The 24,173-nt window shown below is 73.1% G+C and overlaps 7 protein-coding genes and 1 long non-coding RNA gene across 10 annotated transcripts; 5 read left to right on the top strand and 3 right to left on the bottom strand.

Annotated features, from left to right (window-relative positions):
• Positions 1-3,786: 3,786 nt before the first annotated feature.
• On the top strand, positions 3,787-7,504 carry RTN4RL2 (reticulon 4 receptor like 2; the record flags this gene model as incomplete). Its single annotated transcript, XM_082282796.1, has 3 exons — positions 3,787-3,820; positions 5,921-6,408; positions 6,755-7,504. 3 exons carry the CDS (start codon positions 3,787-3,789, stop codon positions 7,502-7,504), a joined length of 1,272 nt encoding a protein of 423 aa, XP_082138922.1.
• Positions 7,505-7,717: 213 nt separating this feature from the next.
• Positions 7,718-9,737, bottom strand: TIMM10 (translocase of inner mitochondrial membrane 10). The gene is made up of 2 exons (XM_082283094.1): positions 9,527-9,737; positions 7,718-9,035 (listed from the first exon to the last, which is right to left on the bottom strand). The coding sequence occupies exons 1-2, from the start codon at positions 9,595-9,597 to the stop codon at positions 8,834-8,836; spliced, it is 273 nt and encodes a 90-aa protein (XP_082139220.1). The 5' UTR covers positions 9,598-9,737; the 3' UTR covers positions 7,718-8,833.
• A 183-nt stretch (positions 9,738-9,920) lies between these two features.
• Positions 9,921-11,318, top strand: LOC309574728. Its single transcript, XR_014226550.1, has 2 exons — positions 9,921-10,549; positions 11,118-11,318. It is a non-coding gene; the product is annotated as an uncharacterized lncRNA (long non-coding RNA).
• Positions 11,319-11,639: 321 nt separating this feature from the next.
• On the top strand, positions 11,640-13,692 carry SMTNL1 (smoothelin like 1). Its single transcript, XM_082283388.1, has 7 exons — positions 11,640-11,772; positions 11,968-12,136; positions 12,297-12,330; positions 12,427-12,567; positions 13,055-13,157; positions 13,231-13,382; positions 13,461-13,692. The coding sequence occupies exons 2-7, from the start codon at positions 12,079-12,081 to the stop codon at positions 13,603-13,605; spliced, it is 633 nt and encodes a 210-aa protein (XP_082139514.1). The 5' UTR covers positions 11,640-11,772; positions 11,968-12,078; the 3' UTR covers positions 13,606-13,692.
• Positions 13,693-13,795: 103 nt separating this feature from the next.
• On the bottom strand, positions 13,796-15,546 carry LOC309574066 (ubiquitin-conjugating enzyme E2 L5-like). Its single transcript, XM_082283389.1, has 4 exons — positions 15,523-15,546; positions 14,688-14,777; positions 14,126-14,312; positions 13,796-14,060 (listed from the first exon to the last, which is right to left on the bottom strand). The coding sequence occupies exons 1-4, from the start codon at positions 15,541-15,543 to the stop codon at positions 13,900-13,902; spliced, it is 459 nt and encodes a 152-aa protein (XP_082139515.1). The 5' UTR covers positions 15,544-15,546; the 3' UTR covers positions 13,796-13,899.
• SERPING1 (serpin family G member 1) lies at positions 14,198-19,128 on the top strand. Of its 2 annotated transcripts, none has more exons than XM_082283387.1 (9): positions 14,198-15,068; positions 15,872-15,941; positions 16,119-16,188; positions 16,303-16,762; positions 16,851-16,988; positions 17,069-17,272; positions 17,394-17,536; positions 17,841-18,060; positions 18,508-19,128. In XM_082283387.1, exons 3-9 carry the CDS (start codon positions 16,120-16,122, stop codon positions 18,753-18,755), a joined length of 1,482 nt encoding a protein of 493 aa, XP_082139513.1. In that variant the 5' UTR covers positions 14,198-15,068; positions 15,872-15,941; position 16,119; the 3' UTR covers positions 18,756-19,128. The 2 variants fall into 2 exon arrangements, with proteins under 2 accessions (XP_082139513.1, XP_082139512.1); XM_082283386.1 differs by having other exon boundaries at positions 14,198-15,140.
• A 297-nt stretch (positions 19,129-19,425) lies between these two features.
• Positions 19,426-22,043, bottom strand: YPEL4 (yippee like 4; the record flags this gene model as incomplete). Its single annotated transcript, XM_082284363.1, has 6 exons — positions 19,426-19,523; positions 19,703-19,811; positions 19,913-19,956; positions 20,444-20,730; positions 21,265-21,335; positions 21,943-22,043. 6 exons carry the CDS (start codon positions 22,041-22,043, stop codon positions 19,434-19,436), a joined length of 702 nt encoding a protein of 233 aa, XP_082140489.1. The 3' UTR covers positions 19,426-19,433.
• Positions 21,989-24,103, top strand: CLP1 (cleavage factor polyribonucleotide kinase subunit 1). Of its 2 annotated transcripts, none has more exons than XM_082284550.1 (2): positions 21,989-22,647; positions 23,330-24,103. In XM_082284550.1, the coding sequence occupies exons 1-2, from the start codon at positions 22,042-22,044 to the stop codon at positions 23,966-23,968; spliced, it is 1,245 nt and encodes a 414-aa protein (XP_082140676.1). In that variant the 5' UTR covers positions 21,989-22,041; the 3' UTR covers positions 23,969-24,103. The 2 variants fall into 2 exon arrangements, with proteins under 2 accessions (XP_082140676.1, XP_082140675.1); XM_082284549.1 differs by having other exon boundaries at positions 23,297-24,103.
• The last annotated feature ends 70 nt before the right edge of the window (positions 24,104-24,173 follow it).

Raw genomic sequence — 24,173 nt, 5'->3', positions numbered from 1 at the left:
TACAACAACACACCTCACCCCGGGGACACCAGCACCCTGCTGGGGACCTGGCACAGCCCTTGGGAAACTGGCACTCTTCCTGGCAACGCTGGCACAGCCCCTGGGGACACTGGCACCCCCTCGGGGACACCAACACACCCCTCCCCCGGGACCTGGCACGGTTCTTGGGAAACTGGCACAATCCCTGGAGACGCTGGCACAGCCCCTGGGGACACAGGCACTCTGCAGGGGATGATGACACACCCGCCGGGGCCCCAGCACAGCCCCTGGAGCCCTCCCCTGGGGACCCTGGCACGGCTCTCAGGGACGCTGTCACACCTCTGGGACCCTGCCATCCCTATGGGGACCCTCACACTGCTGGGGACAATGACACATCTCCTGGGGACGCTGCCACCCCAAGCACTGCACTGCACTGGGGACTGTCACCGTGCCGGGGCTGACAACAGGTCAGCCCACACACGCAGCTGGGACTCCCCCATGACCCACAGATGGGTGACAAGGGCACCAAGGCCACGCCACCCCCAGTTCACTGTCCTCCGTGTCCCCCTGCCTCGCTCACCCGCTCACAGGCCGGCCCCTCGTCACCGAGCCCCTCGTCACCGTGCCAGTGTCCAGGGCCTGTCTCTGTCCCGCTCCCCTGCCTGCTGTAATGTCGGGTAATGAGGCCTCATTACAGTGACCAGCAGCTAAAGATTAACCTGGACAGAGCCGGGGGGGCGGCCCGGGGGGAGCTGTGGTATTTTTAGCCACCCAGGCGGGGTCTGGGGCTGTAGCACCAGCTGGGGGGCACCGAGGCACCCTGAGATATGGGGGGGTCACTGCCTGGGGCACCCTGAGCCACTCGCTATGGGTGCCAGCCACCGAGCCATGCTGGGATGTCCTGGACATGCTGGTCCCTGCCAGCCACACTGGAGAGCCCCCACAGCAGTGACTCCCCCCACAGTGGTGAGGTCCCCCCGGTGGTGAGCCCCCCAGACGGGTGAGCCCTCCACGAGAGAGCAGAAGGGTCCAGCTCGGGTCGGGGACTAGCAGCATTAGTGACTCTGTCCCCTCTGTCCCCTCTGCCCCTGCTGTGTCCCCCAGCTCCCCCCGGGCCGTGACGGGGGCAGCCGGGGTCACGGGGCCTCTGGGGGCTGCCACAGGGCTGGGGTCCGCCTTCGCACCCCGCCGCCCCCCGAGGGACGGGGTGTCCCGGGGTGGGCACTGCCCGCGCCCCACGGAGCAGGGGCAGCCCCGGCCGCGGGCACTTGGCCCGCACGCTTTTGGCGGTGGGAAAAACGCGTGGTCCCGGGGATGGGCAGCCGTGGGGCCCCGCCGTGCCAGCCCCCCGAGCCTGCCCCGCGGCCCCGCCAGGCGCACCCCCGGCACCGCCCGGGACACCCGCACCGCGTCCGCGCCGGGCCCAGCCCCGCAGGCCGGGCTCCGGGGCCCTCGGTGCCCCCTCTCCCGGATCCTCCCGTCCCGGTCACAGCCCCGCTCCCGCCGCCGCTCCGTGTCCATCCGGGCCCCTCCGCGCCCTCCGGCTCCTCCCGCCACATCCCCGCGCCGCTCACCCGCCTCCCGCCCGGCCCGGCGGGGAGGGGACCGGGCTCTCCCCGCCCCGGCTCTCCCGGCGCTCCCGGCGCTCCCGGCGCTCCCGGTGCCCCCGATGCCGCCCCCCCCTTCCCCCCCACTGCGGGCGGAGCGCAGCGGCCGGGCCCGGCCCCGCCCCCGGGAGCGGCGTTTCGGGGGGGCGCGGGGGGCGGCCTCGGAGCAGCGGCCCCGGTCACCCGCGGGTCCGCCCAGGAGGGGCCGGCCTGGCACGGAGCCCTTGCCCGGCACCGCCCCGCGCCCGCCGCGGGTGCCCCCTCGGCATCTCCAGGTGCGACAGCTCACCTGGCGTCCCCAAGGTGCGCTCCCGCTGGCGCCACCCTCGGGCCACCCTTGACTCGCCCTTTCGGTCACTCTTGGGCCAGCCTGGAGTGATGCTTGGGTCACCCCTAGGCCACTCCTGGACACCCCAGGACCGCCCTTGGGCTGTCCCTGGGCCACTCCAGCTGTGCCATCCCAGAGCCATCCCCGTGCCACCCCGCTGTGTTCTGCCGTGTCCCCTGCTGTCCCTGGTCCCCCATCCCCTGCCTTTGTCCCCGCCCAGGACACCCCAGACCCTCCTGTCACCCTCCCCTCGGCCGCATCCTCTCCTCTGTCCCTCTGTCCATCCCTCAGCGCTCGCAGCCACCTGGTCTGTCCCCACCTGTCCCCACTGCTCCAGCCTCTCGTCTGCTCTGCCAGCTGCCCTTCTGTCTGTTCATCACCCGTCCATCTGTCCGTCACCCATCCATCTGTCCATCACCCACCCGTCTGTCTGTCACCTGTCCATCTGTCCCCCTCCAAGCACGACTCAATCCGTCCCATCCATCTGTCCCACACCCATCCAGCTGCCCATCACCTGCTCTTCCCTCCACCTGTCCGTCTGTCCGTCCTCTCCATCCTGCACCCATCCCTCCATCCGTCCGTCCCCATCTCCAGATGTTCTCCCTGCATCTGTCTATCCATCTGTCCTTCTCTCCTTATGTCCACCTGTCCGTCAATCCATCCTCCACCTTTCTGTCCGTCCATCCTCTGCCGTCCGTCCGTCCTTCCATCCCTTCCCCATGCACCCCGTGCCCAGCTCCCCGGGCGGGTGGGCACCAGCACCCACAGCCCCCACAGGGCGGGCTCCCCCTCCCCTGGCCAGCTCAGCGGTGTCCGGCCGGGGGCTCCGCGCCCGGGGTGGGGGCACGGGCGGGGGGCACGGGCGGGGGGAGCGGATGGCGGCCCCTGAGTCAGCCCCGCGCCGCCCACGCCCCCTCCCACGGGTGCCGCCGCACCAGCTTGTGGCATTTCGCTCGCCGGAGACGGCGCCGCAAACACGCGCCAGTGCCAGCCGGTGCCGGTGCCGCCGCAGCCCGCGCGGCCACGCGTCCCCCCCCCCACGCGCGGCACCGGCGCGGGGCCCGCACGGGGACGGGGCACCCCGCACCGCGGCCGCCCGCTCTGCCCCGGGCCGGGCAGCCGCGCGGCGGCACCACGGACAGCGCCGGTCCGGCACCACGAAGAGCGCCGCGGTCCCGCGTGGGTGTGGGGACCACCGCCCCCCGCGCCCTCCCGGCGGCCCGCTGGGTGCGGGACTCCCGGCCCCGCCGCTCCCACTCCGTGGGCAGCCCCCGCGGGGTCCCGCCGTCCATGGGGGCACCACGGCCCGGCGCCGGTCCCGGGATCGTGGCACAGAGGGAGGGAGGGAAGGAGGGAGGGATGGACGGACAGACGGACGGACGGCCGCAGACCACCCTCCCCGTCCCGCGCTCACAGCTGCCCACGCGAGCCCCGCGTCCCTCCCCCGTGGGGGGAACCCACCACGCCCCCGTGTCCCCATCGGGGCCCCCCTCGCGGATCCCGCAGGGCGCGCCCCCCGTGGACGCCCGCAGCGCATTCCCCGCTGTCCCCGCCGAGCCGCGGGGTCCCCGTGCCCACCCCTGTCCCGCCTGGGGCGGGCCGGCCCGGGAAGGGTTAAGCGGCGGGGCCGGCACGGGGGGCGGAGCGGCCGCCCCGGGATAAGGCGCGGCGCGGGGAGGGCTCAGCCCCACGGAGCCGCGGGCAGCGCCGCGCCGAGCCCACCCGTGCCCGAGCCCGAGCCCACCCGTGCCATGCCCCGGGGCGGCGGCGGCTGCTGCTCCCGGCGGCGCGGCGGGGGCGAAGGGGGCGAGCAGCCCCCCCGGCACCGGCCATGACCCCGCGGGTGGGCAGCGCCTGAGCGGCCGCCCCGCCATGCGGCCCCCCACGGCTCGGGACCTGCCCCCAGGTAGGCGCGGGGTCGGGCGGGGTCCCAGGGGTGTCGGGCGAACCCTGGGGTGCCACCCGGAGACCTCGGTCCCGGCTCGGGGCGCCCCGCGGCGCTCGGGGTGCGGGTGCCCCGGGGTGCGCGGGGAGCCCCGGGGTGTGCGGGGACCCCGGGGCCGCCCCGGAACGCACAGCCCGGCGTGGGGGCGCGGTCCCGGGGCATCCCCAGGCTGGGCACCCCGCGACCCCCGGCTGCCCGGCGCGGGGGTGCGCCCCGACCCACGAGGTGCCTGCTGCCAGCCCAGCCCCAAGTGTGGCTGTCTCATGACGCACGGGGTATCCGGTGCCACCCCGGGGCCCCCAGCCCAGCGTGGGGGGGCCCCGTGACACGTGGGGTACTCGGTGCCAGCCCGGGACCCCCAGTGCGGCGTGCGGGTGCCCCAGGAACCCCGGCACACCCTGCGCAGCACCGGGGTGCGTAGCCGGGCTTCCGGGTGCTCCACGATCCACGGGCTGCCCGGAGCCACCCCCAGGAGCCCCAGCCCGGAGTGGGGGTACCCCACGACCCCAGCGGGGTGTGTCCCACGACCCAGGGGCTACGTGGTGCCACCCCAGGACCCCCAGCGCGGCGTGGAGACGCCCCCCAGTTCACAATGTGGGCACCGCCGGGGAGCCGGGAGTGCCCGGGTCACCCCGCGGGTGGGTGCCGCGGGGTCTGCGGGGTACCCGCAAGTACCGGGGTGGGGGGGGGGGGGGCTTGGTACCGGGGAGGGGGGGAAAGCTGAGAACCGGTGACTTCAGCTCCCAACTGAGTCAGCCCGCGGCGTGGGGGAGTGACAGATGGGACGCGGGTGGGGGGCGCACGCCGGCACGGGGCGCCGGGGGAGGGGGGCGGCGCTGAGCAGATGCGCCGGACGCCTCCGTGGGTGGGTGGGGGGTGGGCACCCCCTAACTCGTGGAGCACCGGCAGAGGGGAAGGGAGGGAAGGGGGCGGTGGGACCCCTCGGTGCATCTCCGGTGTGACCTCCGGTGCACCGGAGGGTCCCACCGCCCCCCTCCTTCCCTTCCCCTCCCCCGGTAGCGGCGACTGGGCGCATCCACGCATCCCCGGGCGTGGATCCAGGCCGCCGGGCTGAATTATGGATGAAGCTCTCGGGTTGCAGCCTGAGGGGGGGGGATGGACACGGGTGGGGGGGGGAAGGGGGGATGCTGCACACCCGGAGCGGCGGCGCGTGTCGTCAGCCCGCGCCCACGCGTGCCCCGCCCCACACGTGGCCGCGGCACGCGCGCACGTGGCACCGCCCCGTTTGGGGAGGGGGCACGGACCCCCCCCCCCGACTGGGGTGAGGGGGGTCCCAGGGGTCCGTGACCCTGTGGGGGGTTCTGGTGGACCGTGGGGCGGGCATGGTCCCACGGGAGCGTGGCCACGGCAGGGGGGGGTCAGGGAGCTTTGGGGGTCCTAGGAGACCGTGGCCCCAGTGGCAGGAACGGCCCCAGGAGGTCCCAGCTGGACGGTCACCTTTTGGGGTGCCCAGCCTTGGTGCTGTGGAGCAGCATGGCCCTGGGGAGCACAGTCCTATGGGGCTGGTGGGCATCTGCGGGCTGCAAGAGGTGCTCAGTCCTATGGGGTGGCCGTGACCTTGGGATTCTCCTAGGGCACTGTGGTCCTGGGGATCTCCCAGGGGACCATGGCCTTCGGGGGTCCCTGGGGAGGCACGGCCCTCGGGGGACTCCCGGGGACCATGGCCCTGAGGGTGGGCACACCCACCCGGGGTGTCCAGCCCCATGGGGTGGTCATGACCTTGGGGGGGTTCTCCTGGGGAGCCATGGCCCTGTGGGTGGGCACAGTCCTGGGGGGCTCCTAGGGGGTGTCCAGCCCTAGGGACTGCTCAGGACCCTGGGACTCTCCTAAGGAACCGTGGCTCGGTGGGGTGGGCACGGCCCCGGGGGGCTCCGAGAGGCGTCCCCGGGGCGCTCCTGGAGTGCCGCGGCCAGGCGGGTGGGCACGGCCCCGGGAGGCTCCGTGGGCTGCGGCTGCCGGGGGGCGGCGGGGGGCGGGCGGCGGCGGCGCGGGGGTCGGGGACGCGCGGTGCCCCGCGCTGACGCCCCGCTGTGCCCTCAGGCGGGCGCCCGGCGGCCCTGCTGCTGCTGGCGGCGCTGGTGTGGGTGCCCGGCGGGGCTCCCGCCTGCCCCGCGCTCTGCACCTGCTACGTCTCGCCGCCCACCGTCAGCTGCCAGGCCAACAACTTCTCCTCGGTGCCCGCGGGGCTCCCGCCCGGCGCCCGCCGCCTCTTCCTGCAGAACAACGTCATCGGGGCGCTGCGGGCGGGCACCTTCGGGCCCAGCACCGTCACCCTCTGGCTCTACTCCAACAACATCTCCTCCATCCAGCCGGGCACCTTCCGACACCTGCCCGCCCTGGAGGAGCTCGACCTGGGTGACAACCCGCACCTCCGCGTCCTGGCCCCCGACACCTTCCACGGCCTCCACCGCCTCCAGGCCCTGCACCTGTACCGGTGCCGGCTGGCCAGCCTGCCCAGCGGCATCTTCCGCGGCCTCCGCAGCCTCCAGTACCTCTACCTGCAGGAGAACGGGCTGCTCTACCTCCAGGTGGGTGAGGCCGGGTGCTGGGCACAGAGGTGGGGCCGGGCAGGGTGAGGGGGTGCGGAGTCAGGATGTGGGACACAAGGCGGTGCCGACGGCGCCAGAAAGCGGGGCGGTGACAGGAGCTGCCGATGGAGCAGGGTGACGGGCCGTGGGGCAGGACCACGGGTGACACCAGCACGGCAGGGACGCGGGACAAGGCCTTGCGTGGTGCTCATGGAGCAGGGGCACGGGAGAGGGTGACGGGTGATGCCAGGGCAGGGCTCCGTGGGGCCCACGCCGGTGGCTCTGCAGGCGATGCAGAGCCCTGTGGACCCCCACCCCACGCCCACCCCTCTCCCATTCCCCACAGGACGACCTCTTTGCCGACCTGGCCAACCTAAGCCACCTCTTCCTGCACGGCAACCGGCTGCGGGCGCTGTCGGAGGGCGTCTTCCGGGGGCTGGCGAGCCTGGACCGCCTGCTGCTGCACGCCAACCGGCTGGCAGCCATCCACCGCCGCGCCTTCGGGGGGCTGGCGCGCCTCACCATCCTCTACCTGTTCAACAACAGCCTGGTGGCCCTGCCCGGGGACCCGCTGGCCGCCCTGCCCTCGCTCCAGTTCCTGCGCCTCAACGCCAACCCCTGGGCCTGCGACTGCCGCGCTCGCCCGCTCTGGGCCTGGTTCCGCCGCACGCGCGTCTCCAGCTCCCCGGTGCCATGCGCCAGCCCCCCGCACCGCCGCGGCACCGACCTGCGCCAGCTCCGCCCCCGCGACTTCGACGCCTGCCCCGACGACGACGACGACGACGACGACGAGGAGATGGAAGATGGCACCGCCGGCGGCGGCAATGGGGTGGCGGTGATGGGCACCCCGGGGCGGGCGCTGGGTCGCCCCGGCACCCTCCCGGCCGCGCCGCCCTCCGCCTTCTACCGCGACGGGCTGCCCCCCCACGACCTGCGGGGACCCCAGCCCCGGCCGCCCCCCCCGTCCCGTGACTCCCGCGGGCCCCCCGAGGACGCCAGCTGCCCCCATGACCCCTGCGCCCCCATGGCCGCCGCCGCGCCCCGCCGGGCCCCCGTCCTCCTGCCCCTCCTGGCTCTGATCCTGCCCCGACTCTGAGCCCCCCTCGGCGCCCCAGGGGGGGTCCCGGCTCCTCGGGGCGCCCGTGCCCCCCTTCTCCCCGGGGGAGGCCTCAAGAACTGCGGGGAACAGGCAGCGGGTGGGGGCAGCAGGATGCAGAAGGGGGTCCCCTCCCATCCTGAGCGGGAAAAACCCCCAACAGGAACCAAAAGGTGGGAAATTATTTATTAAAAATGGTCTTATTTTGGGAGAGCGGGGCCTGGCTGCTGCGGGGGCGGGGGGGGGGGGGGGCCATTGGCGTTCCAGGTCACCGCCTGCCGCTCCTGAAATATTGATGGCAACGGCGGGCAGCAGGGCAGCGAGGCGTGCAGGGCGCTGCGGGGGAGATGGATGGATGGATGGACGGGCGGACGGACGGACACCCCCCGCGGGGTGTGCGGCCACACGCAGCCAGCGCCACCGCGGGGCCGGGGACGCGCAGGCTCCCGTGACGCCGACACCCCGCACCCCCGGCAGGGTGCTGGCGGGTATCACGGGAGCCGCGGGGTGCAGAGCCACCCCCGCGCCGTCACCCGCGCCCTGCGCAGCCTGACCCACTTGCCGCAGGCGCTGGCACACAGATGGAGCACACGCTGCCGGGCTGCGGGCGCAGGGACACGGCCCCTGCCCACCCACCGTGCGTCCCTCGGGGCGTGTGTCAGCCCTGGGGTGCCCCTCAGCAGGGGTCCCTCACACAGGGTGGGGTGTCCCTCAGCGGGTGTAGCTCCCTGGGTGTCCATGTGCCCCTTGTCCCCTGCAGCTGTCCCCAGGGGTGTGTGGGGGGGGTGTCAGTTTGTGTGTGTGCATGCAGGCTGTCCCTGTGGGGGTGTCCCCATGCCCCCTCCCCTGTGGTCTCTGGCTGTCCCCGTGCCGTCTTTGCCCAGGCAGAGGTGTCCCTGGGTTGTCCCCACATGGTTCCACCTGTGTATCCTCAGCCGGGGGCTGGGTGTCCTGGGGGTGTCCATGTGAGGGTGTCCCTGTGCCCTGCCCCTCCGGGGCTGTGTCCCAGTACAGGGCCCCCCGGTTGTCCCCTCTGGTGACCCCCAGCACAGACAGAAAGGGAGGGGCTGAGCCCTGTCCCACCCCACTGGGGATTACAAGGGGCTCAGCCCGGCTCTGCCTAATCCAGGGGATTACATGGGCTAGGTCCAGCCGGGGGGGGCACCCAGGGGTGCCCCCCACAAGGACACGACACGGGGCAGCTGGGGACAGCGAGGGGGGCTCCCAGCAGCAGCCACGGGCACCACGTACCCCAACACACGGCCACGGGGTGGGTTTGGGGGGCGAGGGGAGCACAGCAGACGCCCCCGGTTTATTGGGGTGCCGGGCTCAGGCGGTGCCGGTGCCCTGCTGCATTCGCTTGAGCAGCTCCTCGTCCTGCAGCGACAGCTCCGTCAGCTTCTTGCCCATCCGCTCGTGCACCTCCAGGTACTTGGCCACGCAGCGGTCCAGGCACACGCACTCCCCTTTGGACAGCTCCGACTCCTTGTAGTGCGGCGGGACGCACTTGCGGTGGCACGCCTGGGTCATCCTGCACGGACCGCACCGCGCCTGAGCCCCGCGCCACCCGGGGCCCGGCCCTGCGCCCCAGCACGTCCTGTACCCCGCCATCGCCGCCCCCGGGACCCCCACCCCGCGCCCCAGCATCTCCTGTACCCCGCCGTCGCCACCCCCGGGAGGCAGCCCCGCACCTCAGCACCCCCCCGGTACTCCCCGTTATCGCCATCGCCGGCACCCCCAGCCCTTGCACCCCGACACGTCCTGTACCCCCATCATCACCGCACCGGGACCCCGGCCTCTGCACCCCAACGCCCCCCAGTATCCCCCGTCATAGCCATCCCCGGCACCCCTAGGACCCCCCCACTGTCCCCCATCCTCGGGCACCTCCGGGGCCCCCTCCTTTTCCGGGTGTCCCCTAGGACCCCCCGCACACCCCTCCAACCCCAGCGCCCCAGGGTCCCCCAAGCCACGGACACCCCCCGGTACCCCAACACCCCCACTGCCCCCGCCGGCGGGCCGCACCGGTTGTACATGTCGGCCATCATCTCAACCTCCAGCTCGGCCGCCAGCTGCTGAGCCCGCAGCGGATCCATGGCAGCCAGCACCGGCCCCGCTCGGTCCCGGTCCTGACCACGGTCCCTCTGGGCCCGGCCCCGCTCGGATCGGCCCCGTTGGACCCCCCGGTCCCGCTCGGTTCGGGACCCGGCGGCGGCTCCCTGCAGGAACCACGTGGGCGCCGCGCTTCCGCCCACCCGCGCAGCGGCCCCGCCCCAGCGCCGGGATCGACCAATCGCGTGCGGGCGAAGGCGGGACCAGGGGTGCGTCCCTAGCGCTGATTGGTCGCGCTGGAGGGGCGTGGCGGCGGCCGAGCGGCGGGAGGGGAAGGCGCGCGCTCTGCCCGGCCTTTGCCCCGCAGGGGCGTGGCCAGCTCGCAGGGGGCGTGGTCAGCCCGCAGGGGGCGTGGCTATCGCCGGGACCGTACCCGGGCATGGCCGGGGTCTCCGGGTCCCCCGGGACACCCCCTCTGTGTTCCCTGGGTCCCCTCTCCTTGGGTCCTCCTGAGTCCCGCCGTCCTGCCCGCGCTGTCCCCGGGTGACCTCAGGGCCCAGGTGTCCGTGTCCCTCGATGCCCCCGGGGAATCTGTGTCCCTGCCCTCCCCGTGTTCCCCGCGTCCCCCGTGTGCCCGCGTCCCCGCTGTGTCCTCCCACGTACCCTCGCGTGTCTGTGTTCCCCGCCTCGCCCGTGTGCCTGTGACCCCCAAGTCTCCCTGTCCCTGCCCGGGGTGTCCGTGTCTCCCGTGCCCCTCGGGTCCTCCGACACGGGCTCGGTCCCCCGCCGTGGGCTCCTCTGGCGTGTCACCGCTGTCCGGCTGGGACTGTCGCCGTGTCCCCCCGCCCCAGCCGTGCCCGGGTGTCCGGCCCGGCCCCACGCGTGCCCCGCGGGTGGGCGGTGAGTGAAGGCGGCACCTGCCCCCGCCGGGTAAAAATAGCGCCGGGCGGGGGGGCCGGGGCGCAGCAGGGGCGGCGGAGCGGCAGCGGCCGGAGGGTACGGGGCGAGGGGCTCCGGGGGGCTCCCGGGGGAACGGGGGTACGTGGGGCGGGGGTGGAGCGGGGAGAGGCCGGGAGGGTAGGGGCCGGGGGGCTCCGGGGAGGGACACCGCGGGGAAGCAAGGGAGACCGGGAAGGGGTTACAGGGGGCCGGCAGTGGGAACTGGAGGGCCGGGAGAAGACGCGTGGGATCGGGAGAGGGATATGGCGGCACCGGGATGGGATACGGGTGGTCGGGAGGGGACATGGGGGCAGGGAGGGGCACAGGGGTGCTGACATGGGGCACGGGAGGGACGGGGAGTGGGGCAGGAGGGGAATGGGAGGGTTGGTTTGGGGCATGTGCGGCCGCACGAAGAAGTGGAGGGACCGGGCTGTGTTATTGCGGTGTCGGGATAGGGAACGGGGGAGCCTGGGTGGGGCAACCGGGGTGCCCGACGAGGGAGTGCCGGGGCTGGAGGAGGGCGTGGGGACAGGGGCAGGAGGGGGCTTACCCGGGCTGGGGGGGGCACGGGCAAGCTCACGGCGTCATCGGGGGGCTCCCCTGTGACGGCCCCGTGCCCCTGCAGCGGTGACCGCAGCGACATGGAGGCTCCGGGAGACGCCGAAACCCCCACCCCGGACACCCCCACCTCGGACACCCCCACCTCGGACACCCCCACGTCGGACACCCCCACCCCGGACACCCCCACCGCGAGCACCCCCACCCCGGACACCCCCACCGCGAGCACCCCGACCCCCGGCACCCCCACCTCAGACACCCCCACCCCCGGCACCCCCACCCGCGGTAGCCCGACCCCGGACACCCCCTCTGACCCCGCCGCGGGGCCGGGGGCGGGCAGCGGGGAAGCGACGACCCCGCAGCGTGGGGAGGAAGCTCGGGAAGCGGGGAGCGATGGGGGGGACACGGGGGGTGAAGGGAAGGGCACAAGGGCTGGAGAGGGGGATACGGGGGGCGATGCGGGGGACACGAGGGGTGAAGGGAAGGACACGGCGGGGGAACGGGAGGATTCGGGGGGCTCGGGGGGGTGCGCGGGGGGAGAGGCTGCCGGCGATGGCGGGGCAGAAGCACCCAAGGGTGCCGGGGGCGATGTCGGGGGCGATGCCGGGGACGGTGGTGGCGGTGCCGAGGCAGGGACAGCCGGGGGCACCGGAGGGGGCACCGAGGACGGTACCGGGGGGAAAGCGGCGCCGGCAGCAGCGGGGAACACCCGGCGCCGACAGGTGAGGAGGGGTCGGAGGGGAGGTGGCGGCACAGCCAGGGCAGGAGGCGGTGGGGAGGGCGGCCGCGGTAGGGATGGGGACACTCTCACTTTGCCGGGGCAGGGTGAGAGTGCCAAGGCCGGGATGACAGTGCCAGGGACATTGTGTGAGTGACACCGCCCGTGCTGGCAGTGGCACCCTGCCTGTTGCTTACAGGAGCCCACTTGGCTTCAGGACGAGGACGACGAGCTGTGGCCCGAGTTCGCTCCCTGCTCGTCCCCAGAGGGGGCCACCAGCCCCACGTCCCCCACGTCCCCCACATCCCCTATGTCCCCCACCTCCCCCACGACCCCTACGTCCCCAGCATCCCCAGCGTCCTCCCCAGGTAAGAGCCATGTGGGCAATGGCACCCGAGTGTCCTGGGGTCACCGCTGCCCCACACGGTGTCCATCCTCCCCATGGGAAAGGACCTTGAACCCCAGGGGTGCCTAGAGGGGGTGTGGGTGCCCCCTTGCACCCCTCTGACCCTGCCTCTCTCCTTGCAGCTGGCACCACCGAGGATGCGGGGGACAGCAAGAAGTGAGTGTCCCCACACGTGGCACGGCACTGCCCCTCCCCAGGAGCGGCACCCCACAACCCCGGGCTCATGGCTGTCCCACCCGTGTGTGCCTGCAGGGGTGCTCCAGCAGGGGGGCCACGGGAAAAGGCAGCCCCCGGTTCGGCGGGACAGAGGCTGAGGCTGGAGGGGGCCGGGGGGCGGCCGCGAGTGGGGTCCCGGGCACAGGGACGCAGCGCCATCCTGGAGAAGTTCGGAGGGTGAGAGGGGCCTGGCCCCATGGCGGGCACAGGGAGTGGGGGCCAGGAGGGGCATTGAGGGAGTGGGGGACGCGGGGGGACTGGGGGCCTACGCGGGAGTGGGGGCAGCGGGATGGGTGGGTCATGGAGCGGTGGTGGCGTTGGGAAGCGTTGAGGCAATGGGAGGTGCAGGGGAAATTGGGGGCCATGGTGGGGGCACGGCACAGTGGGGGTATTGGGGGGCGCAGGGCAAGGGGGTCACAGGGGAACTGGGGCTCCGTGGGGCAGGGGTGGTACTGGGGGGGGCATGGGGCAGTGAGGGAGGGTATGGGACAGAGGGGACATTGGGGGGCATGGGGCAACCGGGTACGGAGGGCAATAAGGGGGGGGCTGTGTCACCGTGGGGCACTGGGGGCCCAGAGTCAGGGGGCAGCGGGGTCACAGAGGGGCTGGGGGTCCCTACGGGGGATGGCGGGGTGTGGGGGTCCCACAGCCCAGATCCCCCCAGGGCTGCCAAGGGCCCAGCCCCGCACCTGCGGCGCTCGGGGGGAGCCGCCACGGTCAAGACGATGCTGCTGGAGTGGTGCCGCGCCCGCACCCGCGGGTACCCGGTGAGTGCAGCTGGGGGGCGGCGGGAGGGTCCGGTGGGGGCCCGGGGCTGGCCTGACCCCCCTGCCCGCGCAGCACGTGGACGTGCAGAACTTCTCGGGGAGCTGGGGCAGCGGCCTGGCCTTCTGCGCCCTCCTGCACAGCTTCTTCCCCGACGCCTTCGACTTTGCCACCCTGGAGCCCGACGCCCGCCGGGACAACTTCGCCCTGGCCTTCGCCACCGCCGAGTGCGTGAGCGCAGCCCCGGGCCCCCGGTCCCCCCCGGCCACCCCCCGGCCCCGGTGACCGCCCTGTCACCCCCACAGGGAGCGGGCGGGCTGTGCCCCGCTGCTGGAGGTGGAGGACATGGTGCGGCTGCCGGTGCCGGACGCCAAGTGCGTGTACACGTACGTGCAGGAGCTGTACCGCTGCCTGGTGGCCAAGGGGCTCGTGAAGACCAAGAAGCGCTGAGAGGGTCCCCCACAGGCCCCCAGCTATGCCATCCCCCTCTTTGTCCCCCGCTCTGTCCCCCAGCAGTAAAGGCCGCGGTGCCAGGCGGTGGTGGCCTCGTCTCTGGAGGGAGGGACGCTGGCACCGAGGAGTGTCTGGGCGTTGGCGCCGGGTTGGGCGCAGCCCTGGCTCTGCCACCAGGAGGGTGACATCCCCCAGGGCTCGCACGTGTGGGGGGCAGCATCTCCTGGAGCCCCCCGTCCTCCCAGTGAGGCCACCCGGAGCCAGAGCAGGCGATGGAGAGAATTTATTGCCTTATGTACGGGGCTCGGGGCGCGGCTCGGCGTGGAGCCGGGTGTACTCCTCTGCCCGGCGCCGGAACTCCTCGGGGCGCTCCTGCAGCTCTCGGGCCACGTCCGGCCGCAGCACCCGCTCCGGGTCTGGGCTGTCCAGCTGCAGCAGCAGGTCCTGCAGCACTGCAGGGGCGGGGCGGTCAGAGGGGCACCTCCGGCGCTGTGCCCCCCGTCCCCGCGGTGCCCACCTTGGATGGCGCGGGTGGTGTGCTGCCAGTGCTCGTGGGCGGTGAGGGGCTGGCAGACGCGGCCCTCGGGGTCCACGCTGGGGTGGTAGATGGGGGTGCGGAGGGTGGCGCGGGGGGGCTCCAGCGGGTGGTGGGGGGAGAAGGTCAGCTCGAAGCGGAAGGCGCCCGTGTTGTATGGGGGGTTGTTCTGCCGGGGTGTGGCGGCACCTCAGCCCCCTCTGCCACAGCGTCCATCGGGGGAGGTCCCTGTCCAGCCCTGATACCCAGTGACCCCCATGCCCCCCATAGAGCCTCCCCCGTGCCAGCCCAAGCCCCTCAGGAGGGGAACCTCCACCCAGCGTCCCCAGCCCAGGACTCGAGAGTGTCCTCAGAGGGACCCTCCCCAATTCTGTCCTGATAGAGACCCTCACTCAGCGCCCCCTTGAGTCACCCCTGGTCCCAAGGGTCACCCTCAGTCCCTCCCATGCCCCCAGGGGGCCATCTGCCCTGCAAGCCCGCATGTCCCCCATGCCCAGGGGACCCTCACACCGCCCGCAGCCCCCCGTGCCCTCTCCCCACGCACGGGCAGCAGGAGCCCCCCCCAGCGCCGCACGTTCCCGTCCAGCAGCCGCACGTCGCGGGCCCCCTCCCAGCGCCGCGCCTCCTCCAGCTCCTGCGGAAGGGGTGGGGCAGGCGTGGGCGGGGCCGCTCGGGACACACCTCCGCCCCAAAGGGCGTGTCCCGAGAGACCCCTCCATAGGTTAATCCTCCATCCCGGACACGCCTCCGGGCGGGGTCACACCGCGGGCCACGCCTTAATGGGCAGAGTTTAATTACCGGGCGCACCGTTATGGTCGGGGCCGCCAGCCTGGACACACCCCTGGGCGGGGCCGCCCCGCCGGGGAAACGAAACTGAAACGGGCCGGGGGATTCGGCACCCCCGCACCGGAGACTCTGCACCCCGGTACTGCTCCCGTCGCACCCCGGCACCGGGACCCCCGCACCGGCACTGACACCCCAGCCCCGCCTCTCCCCGGTACCGGGATCCCCGCACCGGCACTAACATCCCCCAGCCCCGCCTCTCCCCGGTACCGGGACCCCCGCACCGGCACTAACACCCCCAGCCCCGCCACTCCCCGGTACCGGGACCCCCGCACCGGTACTGACACCCCAGCCCTGCCTCTCCCCGGTACCGGGATCCCCGCACCGGCACTGACACCCCAGCCCTGCCTCTCCCCGGTACCGGGATCCCCGCACCGGTACTGACACCCCAGCCCTGCCTCTCCCCGGTACCGGGATCCCCGCACCACAAGCTCGGCTCCCCTCGGCCCCCGCTCCGGTGCGGACACCAGGACCCCCGCGCCGGTACCGCAGCGGTCTCGGAGTCCTGGTCCAGTCCCGGTGCCCCCGGTGCCCACCTTGGCGATCCGCCCGGCCATGGTGGTCTGTGCCCGGTGCCACGGGGATGGGCTCCGTGGAGTCACGCCTCTGGGCGGGCGGGACGAGGTTCTCCGGCCGCGCCCCCGGCACGGGTGGGTGGGGACAGACCGGCCCGGGGCGGCCGGCGACCCCCGTCACCCCGAGGTCCCAGGGGCGGTGGGTGACAGAGAGCCGGAGCCCCGCCCAGAGTGTGCCTGACGGGAGCAAAACGGGCCGCGGGGCCGCATCGCGGCTGCCCCCGCACCCCCCTGCCCGTCCCCCACGGCTGCCCCCGCATCCCGGCCGTGTCCCGGCTGATTTACGGGAACCTCCTTAATCTTTAACCAGGCAGGGTCGGACGCGGCCAGATCCCCCGGCGCCCGCTGGACACGCAGGGACTGACCCGCCGGGCACCCAGGTGGGCCCGGGGTGCTGCCTCCTCCCACCCCCGGTCCCCCGGGGGGGACAGAGCGGGGGCACCCTGGAGTGGGGCTGCAAGGGGTGGGGGTACGGGTGGTGCAGGGAGTGGGGGTGCAGGTGCCGGGCTGGGGGTGCTGGGTGTCCCTCCTGCCCTTGACCTGTGCCCTCCCACCAGCATGCCCACCAAGACGCTCTGGCTGCCTCTGGCGTGGCTGGTGGCCACAGCCACGGTCACTGTCACCCCGGTAAGTGTGGCCCAGGGACCCGGGCTCCCTGTGGCCGCCACCTCTCTACATCCCCTCACCTGAGCCCCCCACCCGTGTGCCCCATGCCGCCCTCACGCAAGTCCCTGTGCCCAGGTGCTCACTCTGGAGGCCTCTCCCAGCTGGATGACGCTGCTCAGAGAGCACCCGACACCGCCTGTGCCCCCTGCTCGCGCCCCGGCTCCCTCGCAGGACACGGAGGCCCCCGTGCTGCCTGTGCCCACCCCCAGCGCCCACCCCGAGGGCCTGGGATGGCATGGGTGGGATGCCCCCAGCCCCACAGCGCCCGAGGGAGCACCGGAGGAGGCGGGCGCCGAGGCCGAGGGGACCACGGCAGTGCCCACGCCTGGCACCGATGCCCCGCCCTGCCCCGGGGACGAGGAGCCGGCCGAGAGCTGCGGGGAGCCCACGGGGGAGCAGCAGGCGGCCGTGGCCGAGGCTCTGGGCACCTTCGCCCTCCGCTTCTACCAGCACATGGCAGCGGCTGCCCAGCCCGACGCCAACCTGCTCTTCTCCCCCATCAACGTCGCCGTGGGGCTCTCGCACCTGCTGCTGGGTGAGGGGCTGCCCGTGGGCAGCGGCAGCGCCGTGTCACCGCTGTCAGCCGGGGCGGCTCGCTGAGCTTCCCCTGTGCCCCTCCGCAGGCGCCCGCGGTGAGACCCAGGAGCGTCTGGCCGCCCTCCTGGCGTACCCGTCGGGGCTGGACTGCGTGCACGGCGCCCTGCAGCAGCTGGCCAGCGCGCCCGGCCTCTTCTCGGCCGCCCAAATCTTCCACCACCCAGGTGAGGCGGGCACCGGGTGCCGCTGGGGTGCCGCTGCCGGGTGGGCGCCGGGCTGACACCGGCACCGTGCCGCCCCGCAGAGCTGCACCTCCGGCCCCGCTTCCTCAATGACTCCCTGCGCTTCTACGGCGCCCTCCCGGACGCCCTGAGCGGCAACGAGAGCCTGGACCTGCAGCGCATCAACGCCTGGGTGCGGGAGGCCAGCAAAGGGCTGCTGCCCACGCTGCTGTCCGCGCTGCCCCCCGAGCCCCGCCTGCTGCTGCTCAGCGCCGTCCACCTGCGCGGTACGGCCCCGCCACCGGGCATCCGCCGGGCATCCGCCGGGCATGGGGCGCGGGGCTGAGGCTGCCCCGTGCGGCCCTCCGGTGGCCCCCGCCCCCCAGCCGCGGTGCCGTGTCCCCGCAGCCGCCTGGCGCACGCCGCTGGACCGCAAGAAGACGGTGCTGCTGCCCTTCCTGCGGCCCGGGCACCCGCCCCGCGAGGTGCCCACCATGACCAGCGCCAAGTACCCGGTGGCCTCCTTCACCGACTCCCGCCTGCAGGTCCAGGTACGCCGTGGCCGGGACTGGCCGCCAGGCGCTGGGGGTCTGGAGGGTCGCTGCTGGGGGGACAGTGGCATGATGCCACTCCAGCGGCGCTGAGGAGGAGTGCCAGGCTGTGGCGTAGCTCCTGCGGCGCTCGGGGAGGATGCCAGGCTGATGTCACTGCCCTGGCACCGAACGGGGCACAGGCCGTGGCCTCGCTCCCCTGGGACTTTGGGGCATGCCAGGCTGGCACCTCCCTGGTGGCACTGGGGGGGTGCCAGCCCACGGGGTCCCCGCAGTGGCCCTTAGGTGGGGGTCTGCCCCACAGGTGGGGCGGCTGGAGCTGAATGGGGGGCTGAGCCTGGTGGTGCTGATGCCACGGGGGCCCCTGGAGCCTCTGGAGACCCTGGAGCGGGCGCTGGACGCCCCGACCTTCCTGGCGCTGCTGCGGCGGGCGGCCCGCACCCCGCACCGGCCCACCGCGCTGTCCCTGCCCCGCCTGCGCCTCGACCTCGACCTGGACGTGGTGGCTCTGGTCCACGACATGGGTAAGGACCCGTCCCCTGGGGGTCACTTTCCCCCGTGTCCCCAAAGACCACAATGTCCCTGGTATCCCCACACCTTTGGTTTCCCCTGAGTTCCCCCCCCCCACCCCCGCGTCCCTGGTGCCCCCCATGTCCCCAGCGCCCCGGATGTCCCCTTGCATCCCAGTGTCCCCGTATTACCCCTGCTGTCTCTCACGTCCCCAGTGGCCCAAATATCCCCCATGCCCCCGGTGTTCCCCGCATCCCTGAGTGTCCCCTGGCGCCTCCCAGTGTCCCCGGAGTGTCCCGGTGTCTCCCCTATCCCCAGCGTCCCTGTCCCCCCGGTCTTCCCTGGGTCCCTTGTGTCCGCGGGTCCCCGCGGTGCCCCCTCCGTCCCCGGTGTCCCCTCGGCCCCCGCTGCCGCGGTGTCCCCGTGTGCCGCGGGAGTGGCGCTGAGGCCGGGTGCCGCAGACTACGGGCTGTTCCTGGACGCGGAGCTGTGCGGGCTGGCGCGGGGCCCGGCGGCGGTGGACACGGCGCGGCACCGGGCGGTGCTGGCACTGGACGAGGCCGGCGTGGAGGCGGCGGCGGCCATGGCCACCTCGGTGGCGCGCTCGGCCCTGGTGCTGGAGGCCCTGCGCCCCTTCCTCTTCGTCCTCTGGCACAACACCGGCGACTTCCCCGTCTTCATGGGCCGTCTCAGCGACCCCCAGCCCTGACTCTGCCCCTCCTGTCCCTCGCCTCCCTCCTCCCACCCCTCCATCCTTCGCTCCCGCCTCCTCCTCTCCCTCCTCCCTCCATCCCTGCCTCCTTCCCTCTTTCCTTTACCCCTTTCTCTCTCCTCCCATCCTTCCTTCACTTGTCCCTCCTCCCTCCCTGCCTCCCTTCATCCCTTCCTCCCTCCGTCCTTCCTTCCCTCTCTGCATCCCTCGTGCCTCCTTCCTGTCCTCTCCTCCCTCCCATCTCCCCCCTTTCCCTCCCCACCTCTTCACCCTCCACCCGCCCCAGCTCCTCAGGGCACCAGGGGGGTCCCCGTTCCCCCCGTGCCTCATTTTCCCCTCCGGCTCGGCGTCCCAATAAAGGCACCGACCACCTCCCACCTCCTGCGTGTGAAGAGGGGAAGGGGCAGGCTGGGGCCACCAGGGACCCCCACTCTGTGCCAGGCTGCGTGCCAGGGCGAGCCAGGGGTGGTGGCAGCGCCGGGGGCAGGTGACAACCCGCACCTTCCTAAAAAAAAAAAAGCCTTTATTGCCCTAGAAAAGCCCCGCAGCCCCCGCGGCTGGTGCGACCCAGGGGCCGCCGGGGGGCACTGGGAAGGTGCCAAGGAGGGGGTCACCCAGCGCCAGCCCCCCAGCTGCGCCCCCCACGTGCCCCCCAGTCCCAGCTGCCCCCCCGCGTCAGTCCCAGCCGTTCTCTTTCACCATGTGCGACATCTCGATGATGAACTTCCCCTCCTTGTACTTCTGGCTGCTCTCGAACGCCTGTTCCTGGGGGGGGACACAGTGTCAGCCCCCCCGTGCCCCGATGGGCGCTGGCCTCCCAGGCCTTGGGGGTGTCCGCAGCAAAGGTTTGGGGTGCCCGGGGGCAGGGGCTGGGGAGCCCAGGCAGGGGTTGGGGCCCCCGGGCAGCGCTTGCAGCAGGTGGGTCCCAGCCGGGGGGCACTCACATATTTCCAGCCCAGGGTGGTCTTGCAGCTCTGGCAGAAGATGTCGGCCACCGAGTGCAGCCCCGTCAGCAGCAGCCGCTGCTCAGCCGGGCCGCAGCCCACGTTCACCCTGTGCCGAGAGCGCGGTGTCCCACAGGCTCGGCACACCCCGCCCGGGCCCCCCCGGGCCCCCCCGCCCCGCTGCCATCCCCGGTGCCCGCCGGTACTCACACGGAGTTGAACAGGTAGGCACGGCCGTGGCTGCCCTGGAAGGACTGTGGGGACACGGCCACTGTCACTGCTGGGTCCCCCGCGTCCCCTGGCCCCCCTTCCTCCGCGTCCTCACCCATGCAGCCGCACTGCCACCGTGCAGCCCACCCGCCCGGGGACACCGCAGGGGGACACTGCCAGCCTGGGGACACTGAGGGGGAGACGGACACCTCCACGGTAGCGCCATACGGGTCACCTGCCGCCCCCCGGACGGACACCACCCGGTGTGTGCGGGGGATGCTTGCCGCCTCGGGGCGATGCTGGCCACCGTGGGAATGTCCTCACCTCGGGACAGCACGGGGTAAGCGCTCGCCAGCCCGGGGACACCGCAGGGGCACCGTGGGGGGGACGCTGGCCGTCCCAGCGCCACCGTGGGGAGAAACCCAACGCTCTGGAGACACGGCGGAGGGACACCCGCTGTCCCAGGACACGGCAAGGGGGCCTCCCACTGTCCCACCCGTCCCCACCCATCGCGGGAGGTGGCGGTGGCACCTTGGAGATGAGCTCCTCGTGGCGGGCCAGGTGCGCCCGGCAGTGGACGCAGCTGTAGGTGCGGTGGGAGCGCGGCAGGTAGCTGCGGAAGGTGCGCGGGGGCAGGCGGCGGCGGGCCGGGGGCGGCATGGCCGGGGGCAGCGCCCCGGGGGGCACCGCGCAGCCCCCGCACAGCCGCTCGCAGGGGAAGCAGCGCAGCAGCGCGCCCAGAGCCGCCGTCCCGCCCGGCCGGGCTCGGGGGGCTCCGCCGGGGCCCCCCGGCAGAAGGAGGCGGAAAAGGGAGGCGGCTGCGAAGGGGGAGAGGGGGCGGTGAGGGAAGACCCCCTCCTCAATCTCCCAGGTGTGGGCATCCCCTCCCGAGCCCGCCGAGACCGGGCGGCTCATCGCAGCAGTGACGGGCAGCGCGGGGACGCCGGGGGGGCCCGGGGGGGCGTCCCAAGCGGGCTCTGGCGCTTCTTCTCGAAACGCCGGCGAGTCCCGGGCCAGCGGCGGTCCCCGGGGAGGTGCTGGGGGTCCTGCGGGGGGAACCGCGCGTACCGAGTGGGGGGAACAGGGAGCCGGAGGAAGGGCAGTGGGAGTCCTCGGGGGGGCTGATGAGGGTTCCAAGGTGCGGGGATGGGGGTCCCCGGGAGGCGAGAGGGGGCTGGGGGCGGGGGGGATATTGGCGGCCGCGGTGGAGGAGGACAGGGGTGTCTCTGCGGGGGGAGATGTCAGGAGCGCTGGGGGACACGGCGGGGGCTCGCCGGGGTTTGGGGGTCTCCGGGGGACGCCGCGGGGGGGTACCGGGTTCCGTGGGTTCCCGGGGGGCCGGAGCCGCTCACCGCCTGCCGCTGTCCCCGCTGCCGCCGCTGCCGCTGTCGCCGCTGTCCCCGGGGCGGGCGCGGGGGGGGCCCTGCGTGCCCGGGGGCCGCATCACGGCACCGTGACTCATCCCGCGGCCGTGACGTCACCGCCCGCCACCGCCGCCGTGACGTCACCGCCCGGCCCTCCGACGTCAGCGCGGCCGCCGGGGATGCGCTGCGGCCGCCGGCTTCTCCCGGTCCCCCGCGTCCCCCCGGTGTCCCCGCGGCTGCCCCGTCCCGCCGGCCCCCCGTGCCCTCCGTGGCCGCCCAGCTCCCCGCGTTTTGTCTTGTCCCCCGTGTCCCTTGTGTCCCCCGCATGTCCCCGTGTTCTGCCTCGTCCCCAGGGTGCCTCCCTGTCCCCCCTGTCCCCTCATGTCCCCCGTGTCACCGCCGTGAGATGTAAACCGGAGGGCGGGGGCGGGGGGGGAGCGGGCGGGGCTGCGTGGCAATGTCATGCGAACGTCATGCAAGCGATCCCGGGACTCATCCCGAGGGATCGGGGACGGGGGGGGAGCCCCCACTGCAATGGGATGCAAACGAGAGGCGGGCCCGCGGGCGATATGCAAACGAGATGCAAATTAACAGCAGGAGCCGGACAGGGCTCGCCCCCCCACACGTGATCCGGGCGCCCCACGTGACACGGGCGCCCCACGTGACCCGGGCGCCTCGCGCTCCCCGGCGCGCCGCTCTGACGTCACTTCTGTCGCGGCCGCGGCGGGAGCGGGGCACCGGGCCCTCGAGCCCCGCGGCGCCGTCATGGCGGACGACGGCGGCGAGGAGAAGAAGCAGGTGGCCAAGTTCGAGCTGGAGCGGGAGACGGAGCTGCGGTTCGAGGTGGAGGCGGCGCAGACGGTGCAGCTGGAGCTGCTGACCGGCATGGCCGAGGTGTTCGGCACCGAGCTCACCCGCAACAAGAAGTTCACGTTCGACGCGGGCGCCAAGGTGGCCGTGTTCACGTGGCACGGCTGCACCGTGCAGCTCAGCGGCCGCACCGAGGTGGCCTACGTGTCGCGGGACACGCCGATGCTGCTGTACCTGAACACGCACACGGCGCTGGAGCAGATGCGGCGCCAGGCCGAGCGGGAGGACGAGCGCGGGCCCCGCGTCATGGTGGTGGGGCCCACCGACGTGGGCAAGACCACCGTGTGCCGCCTGCTGCTCAACTACGCCGTGCGCCTGGGCCGCCGGCCCACCTTCGTGGAGCTGGACGTGGGGCAGGGCTCGGTGTCCATCCCCGGCACCATGGGCGCGCTGTACATCGAGCGCCCGGCCGACGTGGAGGAGGGCTTCTCCCTCCAGGCCCCCCTCGTCTACCACTTCGGCTCCACCACGCCCGGCACCAACATCAAGCTCTACAACAAGGTGAGCACGGGGGGCTCGCCCCGGGTCGGATCCGGCCCCAGAATCCCCCAGGCTCTCCCCCCAACCCGCGCTGCGGGGTCTCTGAATTCCGGGGGGCACAGGCGGTCACCCCTTCCCAGGATCAGGGCGGGAAGGGAGTCCAGAGGGGGACAGGGAGCTGATGAAGGGAACTGGAGCACCCCTGTTATGGAGACAGGCTGGGAGAGGTGGGGCAGTTCGGCCTGGTGTGCTGACCTCAGAGCGGCCTTTTCTGTCCTGAAGGGCTATAGGGAATCCAGAGGGGGATTCTTGTCAGGGAGCGGAGTGATAGGAAGGGGTGGAATGGGTTCGCAGGGGCAGAAGGGAGATTCAGGCTGGCTATTGGGAAGAAGCTCTTTTGCTGTGAGGATGGTGAGGCCCTGCGGGGCTGCCTGGAGAGGCTGTGGCTGCCCCAGCCCTCCCTGGAAGCGTGCGAGGCCAGGCTGGACGGGGCTTGGGGGATCCTGGGCTGGTGGGGGGGGTCCCTGCCGCAGGGAACTGGATGGGCTTTAAGGTCCGTTCCACGATTTTGCCCTGGGCGGCCGCCCAGATGGAGGCCTTGGGAGTACTGGAGGAGCTGGGGAGAGCCTGGGGACGCGGGGATGCCTCTGTGTGACCCCTCCTGCTGCAGATCACGTCGTGCCTGGCCGACGTCTTCAACCAGCGGTGCGAGGTGAACCGGCGGGCGTCGGTGAGCGGCTGCGTCATCAACACCTGCGGCTGGGTCAAGAGCTCGGGCTACCAGGCGCTGGTGCACGCCGCCTCCGCCTTCGAGGTGGACGTGGTGGTGGTGCTGGACCAGGAGCGCCTCTACAACGAGCTCAAGCGGGACCTGCCGCACTTTGTGCGCACCGTGCTGCTGCCCAAGTCCGGCGGCGTGGTGGAGCGCTCCAAGGACTTCCGCCGGGAGTGCCGGGACGAGCGCATCCGCGAGTACTTCTACGGCTTCCGCGGTTGCTTCTACCCGCACGCCTTCGACGTCAAGTTCTCCGACGTCAAGATCTACAAGGTGGGCGCTCCCACCATCCCGGACTCGTGCCTGCCGCTGGGAATGTCGCAGGAGGACAACCAGCTGAAGCTGGTGCCGGTGACGCCGGGGCGGGACATGGTGCACCACCTGCTGAGCGTCAGCACCGCCGACAGCCCCGACGACAACATCTCCGAGACCAGCGTGGCCGGCTTCATCGTCGTCACCGGCGTCGACCTGGAGCGCCAGGTCTTCACCGTGCTGTCCCCCGCCCCGCGGCCCCTCCCCAAGAACTTCTTGCTCATCATGGACATTCGCTTCATGGACCTCAAGTAGGGGGAAGGGCGGGATGTGCCCCCTGCCTCCTCCTCCTGCTCCCCATGCCCGCTCCTTGTCCCCCCCGGCGCGGTGTGACCCTGCCCTTTGGTTTTATACTTTTTGTACACTTTGCTATTAAATCTGGAAGCCTTTGCCGCTGCTGAGCGTCTGCTGAGGGCGGGGGGTCCCCGCGGGGAGCGGGGATCACCGGCCCCGGGCTCCC

Source organism: Coloeus monedula, assembly GCF_965178545.1.
Source record: "Coloeus monedula genome assembly, chromosome: 6".
NCBI classification, from domain to species: Eukaryota; Metazoa; Chordata; class Aves; order Passeriformes; family Corvidae; genus Coloeus; species Coloeus monedula.
Note: the sequence above shows the minus strand (reverse complement) of the source record. Positions and strands in the feature narration are given on the sequence as shown.

Excerpts from the sequence above, each read along its gene's own strand:
- TIMM10 (XM_082283094.1), bottom strand. The coding sequence starts at position 9,597 with ATGGATCCGCTGCGGGCTCAGCAGCTGGCGGCCGAGCTGGAGGTTGAG. Across the intron at positions 9,036-9,526 it reads ATGGCCGACATGTACAACCG|GATGACCCAGGCGTGCCACC; the intron begins GTGCGGCCCGCC and ends CGGTCCGTGCAG.
- SMTNL1 (XM_082283388.1), top strand. The coding sequence starts at position 12,079 with ATGTCCCCCACCTCCCCCACGACCCCTACGTCCCCAGCATCCCCAGCG. Across the intron at positions 12,137-12,296 it reads ATCCCCAGCGTCCTCCCCAG|CTGGCACCACCGAGGATGCG; the intron begins GTAAGAGCCATG and ends CTCTCCTTGCAG. Across the intron at positions 12,568-13,054 it reads ATCCTGGAGAAGTTCGGAGG|GGCTGCCAAGGGCCCAGCCC; the intron begins GTGAGAGGGGCC and ends AGATCCCCCCAG.
- LOC309574066 (XM_082283389.1), bottom strand. The coding sequence starts at position 15,543 with ATGGCCGGGCGGATCGCCAAG. Across the intron at positions 14,778-15,522 it reads TGGCCGGGCGGATCGCCAAG|GAGCTGGAGGAGGCGCGGCG; the intron begins GTGGGCACCGGG and ends CCCCTTCCGCAG. Across the intron at positions 14,061-14,125 it reads CACCACCCGCGCCATCCAAG|TGCTGCAGGACCTGCTGCTG; the intron begins GTGGGCACCGCG and ends CCGCCCCTGCAG.
- SERPING1 (XM_082283387.1), top strand. The coding sequence starts at position 16,120 with ATGCCCACCAAGACGCTCTGGCTGCCTCTGGCGTGGCTGGTGGCCACA. Across the intron at positions 17,273-17,393 it reads CAGCGCCGTCCACCTGCGCG|CCGCCTGGCGCACGCCGCTG; the intron begins GTACGGCCCCGC and ends GTGTCCCCGCAG. Across the intron at positions 17,537-17,840 it reads ACTCCCGCCTGCAGGTCCAG|GTGGGGCGGCTGGAGCTGAA; the intron begins GTACGCCGTGGC and ends TCTGCCCCACAG.
- CLP1 (XM_082284549.1), top strand. The coding sequence starts at position 22,042 with ATGGCGGACGACGGCGGCGAGGAGAAGAAGCAGGTGGCCAAGTTCGAG. Across the intron at positions 22,648-23,296 it reads ACATCAAGCTCTACAACAAG|ATCACGTCGTGCCTGGCCGA; the intron begins GTGAGCACGGGG and ends CTCCTGCTGCAG.